Below are 4,743 nucleotides of genomic sequence, written 5' to 3'. Positions count from 1 at the left end.
TCTGCATCAAAACGGTTATGAATCCTAGTAGTAATAGGAAATACAGAAATTTTTTGAATATATTAATCAAATAAGTAGGGTATTGAACCACGGAAAGCTTCAAAGATTGAAGCAACAAATGGAGACAAGCATGCATGGTCGAAGATTTCAACTCTGCCAGCGTCGATTTCTGCTGTCTATTTTAGGCCCCTGTGTGCGATTTAGACCGGAAGTATACAGTTTTTTTTTTTTCTTTCTTTTTCGAATATGGTAAAGAATACTCTACTAATATTGCGTACTTTTGAACCGTCAGATTTTCAATCATGTTCTTTTAAATTTTCACACTTTTAAGTTATGAAGGATAAAACTTGATGTGATTTGATAGTCTAAATTAACACAGTACCCGCATGATATTGTTTTCATATTTGCAATAGCATTCTCTTAAAAGAACGGAAAATGTTTCAGATTCCCATCTAGTATTACTCTAAGAAAAAGACTTTCTAGTTCAACGGTGTTAAGATGTCAAACCAGTTGAGAATTGAGATGAGCAGAGTTGTGCATTTGTCATTGTCGTCATTGCATCAATGCCTTTCTTATCTTATATATTTAGCAAGTCGAATGGCAGGGAGAAAAATAGCCCTTGTAGCCATTGCATCAATGCTTTTATTATAAAAGTGTTAAATTTCACGGTTTAAGTTCAATGTTTTGGTTAGCAATTTCACAACATTAAAGGATAAGTGAATAACTTTATGAAACCGTAGGAATAGATTGAGAATATGCTATCGACAAGTTATTTATTATTATTATTATTATTATTTGTTTTGGCATATCCAGGTATCCTTCATCGAACAACCAAAGCAAAAAAAAAAAAAAAAAAAAAAAAAAAAAAAAAAAAAAAAAAAGCATGAGCTAGCTTAAGAGAACATAACTAAAGTAAACCGACTTTGTAATAGTAACCGTATAATCAGAATATTAAGCCTGAGATTTCAACCGAAAGTGAGTAATAAAACCATCTTATCGCATCTCAAATACCAGCTTAATTTATTGGCAGAATCAGATGCTTCTTCTTTTGTGGATTCAAAGTAAAAAAGGGAAATGGTAAAGAAGCCTTTGAAGGTTTTGAAGTAAAGGGTGTCAAGTAATCACATGCTAGAAGAAAAAAGAAAGAGAGATTGCTTGGTGCGCAAGCAACTAATTTGAAATATAGAAGAAACCAACCTTCTTTTTCTTCATCAGTTTAATTTCCAAATGTTATCCTCCAACTAAATTCCGGTGACATCGCTGATTCTCGGCCTACACCTCCGTCATGCTAATCCGTCAATGGTCGATGATCTAATCCCCTTTGAGCTATGATCCTAATGACGTGGGGCAGGGGGCAGCCGTCTATGAGATGTTTCTCCAATTTACACAAAACACAGGGGTGTCAGGGCAATTCTCTCTTTCTCTCTCTTTTTGTTTATTTGGTAGTCTTGTCTTGTTAAAAAAAAAAAAAAAAAGACTCATGGCAATCCCACATTAATTGCGAACTTGATTCATAATGCATATGCCACATGTGGAAAAGTTTGGAAATGGATAACATTCTCCGATGAAAAACTACCACAAGTTACACGTGTATATCACAATGGCAATCCCACAGTATTGAAAACTTAATTTATGATGCATATGGGGAAAATGGTTCAGAAAAGGATACATTCTCCGATGAAAAACTACCAAAAATGCAAGAGCATGATGGTTGGTTCCAAACAGGAAAAAGGAGTATGATGGTTGGCCTATATGAATACATCGTTTAGCTCTTAATTAATGACGCGATGACCACTTTTTAGGGTGTCAAAATTTGGAATTAACCCTTCTTTGTATAATATAATTATGATCTTAACTGACAATTCAAAATTGTGTAATACTTGTATTTATCCCATAATATATATATATTTTTTTATTAAAGTCGCTTATTTTTTTATATAAAAAATAAATAGATAAATAAATAAAAGCTGGAAATCGTCCACCTTCATCCATGTCATTAAGCTTTTGTGTTAGGATCGTTTTCAAAATCCATTAAAGTACGTTTTCAAAGTCAACCTGTGTTTGTCCAAGTGTGATCCTAAGTTGTCTTTCAAGATAATTAATGGTCCGTTTAGTTCGTTGATTCGAGTTTAGATGCATTTTTATATGAGAGTTTTTTATTGTAATAAAAAAGTTAAATGTGACTGTTTTTAAGAGTTTTTTTACTATAACAAAACTCAAATTCTAAACTCGAATCGGTAAAATGAACAGAACTTTAGTGACAGACCGGAGTAGACATTATTTCGCCCCTTTTTCCATCAATCATTTGATTACCGCTCTCGTCCTTCTTGTCACTTGTTTATTTTGATAATTCTCTCATAATTCTCTTGAGTTTGGAATTCTCTTGATCGCGACAATTTGTTGAAATTATATTGCCACAAAATTAGTGGAAGCTATCACGTCTGCTACCCCAGAATGTCATACTTGTCGTCCCAACAACTACAGAGGGATTAGTCATAAACAAGAATATATAGAGAGATAAAGAGAGCTTGGGGAGTTCTCAGTATCCTCCTGAGACTGATTTTTAGAACATTTATCCTGTCCTTCTAAAAATATTTTCTGAAAATATTTTAATTTATTTTATCCCCAATTTTTGAGGGTAAAAAATTTCATAAAAAAGCCAGTAAACTTTTGCTAAGTCATCAAATCACGCGCTAAATTCCTTGCTGACGAAGAAACCCGCGCAGGCCAAACTTTTTCCTTTGCCGCAAAAGCCTCGCTTATTTATAGTTTCGACTTCTTCTCCACCAAATAAAATCGCCACTCCACTTCTTCCGCCATAGTCTCTCATCTACTCACTGTCTTTTAAGAAATCGTAACACGAAAATGTTCTCCTTCAAAGAAATGCCGTCATCAGCGTCGGCGCTTTTCTCGGCGTACGCGTCGGTGGCGGCGTCAACGATGCTGGTCCGTTCCATATCGAACGAGCTCATCCCCCAGGAGCTCCGCTCCTACCTCTCCTCCGCCATCCGCCACCTTTTCACTCCTCTCTCCTCCTCCGATCTCACCCTCGTCGTCGACGAATTCTCCGGCATGACCCGCAACCAGATCTTCGACGCCGCCGACCTCTACCTCCGCACCAAGCTCCCCCCTTCCACCTCCCGCCTCCGCGTCTCCAAGCTCCCTCGCCAGAAATCCATCGCCGTCGCCATCGACAAGGGAGAGCTAGTACTCGACGAGTTCGAAACATTCCGTCTCAAATGGCGCCTCGTCCACACCGAGCCGAAGAACAACCACTCCGGCGAGAAGCGGCACTTTGAGCTCACCTTCAACAAGAAGTTCAAGGACAGGGTTTTGGAGTCGTACTTGCCCTACGTCCTCTTCCGAGCGAATTTGATCAAACAAGAGGATAGGGTCATCAAGCTCTATAATCGGGAGTGTCCGTACGATGAAACAGAGGACGGCGGCGGAAGAGGCTGCGGGGGAATTTGGGGATCGATCAATCTGGAACATCCGGCGACGTTCGAAACCCTAGCGATGGAGCCGGAGATGAAGAGAGCGATAATTGAGGATCTGGATCGGTTCATAAGGAGGAAGGATTTCTACAAGAAGGTCGGGAAGGCGTGGAAGAGAGGCTACTTGCTTTACGGCCCGCCTGGGACGGGGAAATCGAGCTTGATCGCCGCCATGGCTAATTACCTCAAGTTCGATGTTTATGATTTGGACTTGACGAGTATATACTCCAACTCGGAGCTGAGGAGGACATTGTTGTCGACTTCGAATCGGTCCATTTTAGTGATTGAGGATATTGATTGCAGTGTTGATTTGCAGAACAGGCAATATGATGACGGATTTGAAGCTTCTAACACCAAGGTGATTATTGTTCTAATTAATTTTCTTGTTTAGTTTGACTTTTGTTTTTCCTTTAACGAAGCATTTTCTTCAGATTAACAAGGTTAGTACTAAAAACTATTACCTTACCAAATGGGCAATTTTATTTCTTAACTAAATTCAACACTTTACGCTAGAAATTGATTCCATTAGTCTTTACCAAGAGAAAGAAAAGGTTTTTACAATTGCCCACAATTGATTTTCTTCATATTACGAGGTTTGCTAAAAAACATTTTGTTTTAATTGTTTCCCTTGTACCAAAGTTTTCATTTAATGCTTCATGTAGTTGAGCAGAGTTTATTGTAATTAGAACACCATAACAGTGAAGGGCAATTTCAAATTTTCAAGCTTTTAACTGAAATAAACAGTTTACTTTCGGAGGGGTAGAGAGAGATGGGAAAAAAATAATAAAAAAGGGTATACAATAAACAATTTAAAAAAAAAGTGTGTATCAACAGCTGTGTGAATAAAACACTTTCAACCTCAAAGAGACAGGCGTAGTTTGGTATTATTTTTCTATCCCAAAATCGACTTCTGCTTATAGTAGAAGTCGATTTTAGTGTTTGATAAATCTCTTTAAAAGTGCTTTTTAAAGAATTTTTTAAGAATTTACAACTAAAATCAGAAGCAGCTTAAAGACAATTTTAACTTTTAGATTGTGCAAAAATTAACATAATATAATTAATAAAACCTTCATAATACCCATAATACTGCTAATAAAATTTAAAATTGACAATCTTCCAAATATAAAATTCAAACTCGTAATATAATATAATATAATAGTAATATTATAACAAATAATATCATAATTATATTAATAACTCTAATATTATTATTTTATCATATAATATGATATTATAATAATATTATAAT

The 4,743-nt window shown here is 36.3% G+C and overlaps 1 protein-coding gene across 1 annotated transcript in view; it reads left to right on the top strand.

Moving 5' to 3' along the window:
* Positions 1–2,631: 2,631 nt before the first annotated feature.
* LOC21409379 (AAA-ATPase At2g18193) overlaps positions 2,632–4,743 on the top strand; it is a 3,985-nt gene continuing 1,873 nt past the window's right edge. The window contains exon 1 of the mRNA XM_010115100.2: positions 2,632–3,852. Within this exon, the coding sequence (XP_010113402.1) occupies positions 2,866–3,852 (987 nt within the window). The 5' untranslated portion in view covers positions 2,632–2,865. The remainder of the gene's footprint in view (positions 3,853–4,743) is intronic.

Source organism: Morus notabilis, unplaced genomic scaffold (assembly GCF_000414095.1).
Source record: "Morus notabilis unplaced genomic scaffold, ASM41409v2 Scaffold184, whole genome shotgun sequence".
NCBI lineage: Eukaryota > Viridiplantae > Streptophyta > Magnoliopsida > Rosales > Moraceae > Morus > Morus notabilis.
This window is presented reverse-complemented; position numbering and strand designations above follow the sequence as displayed.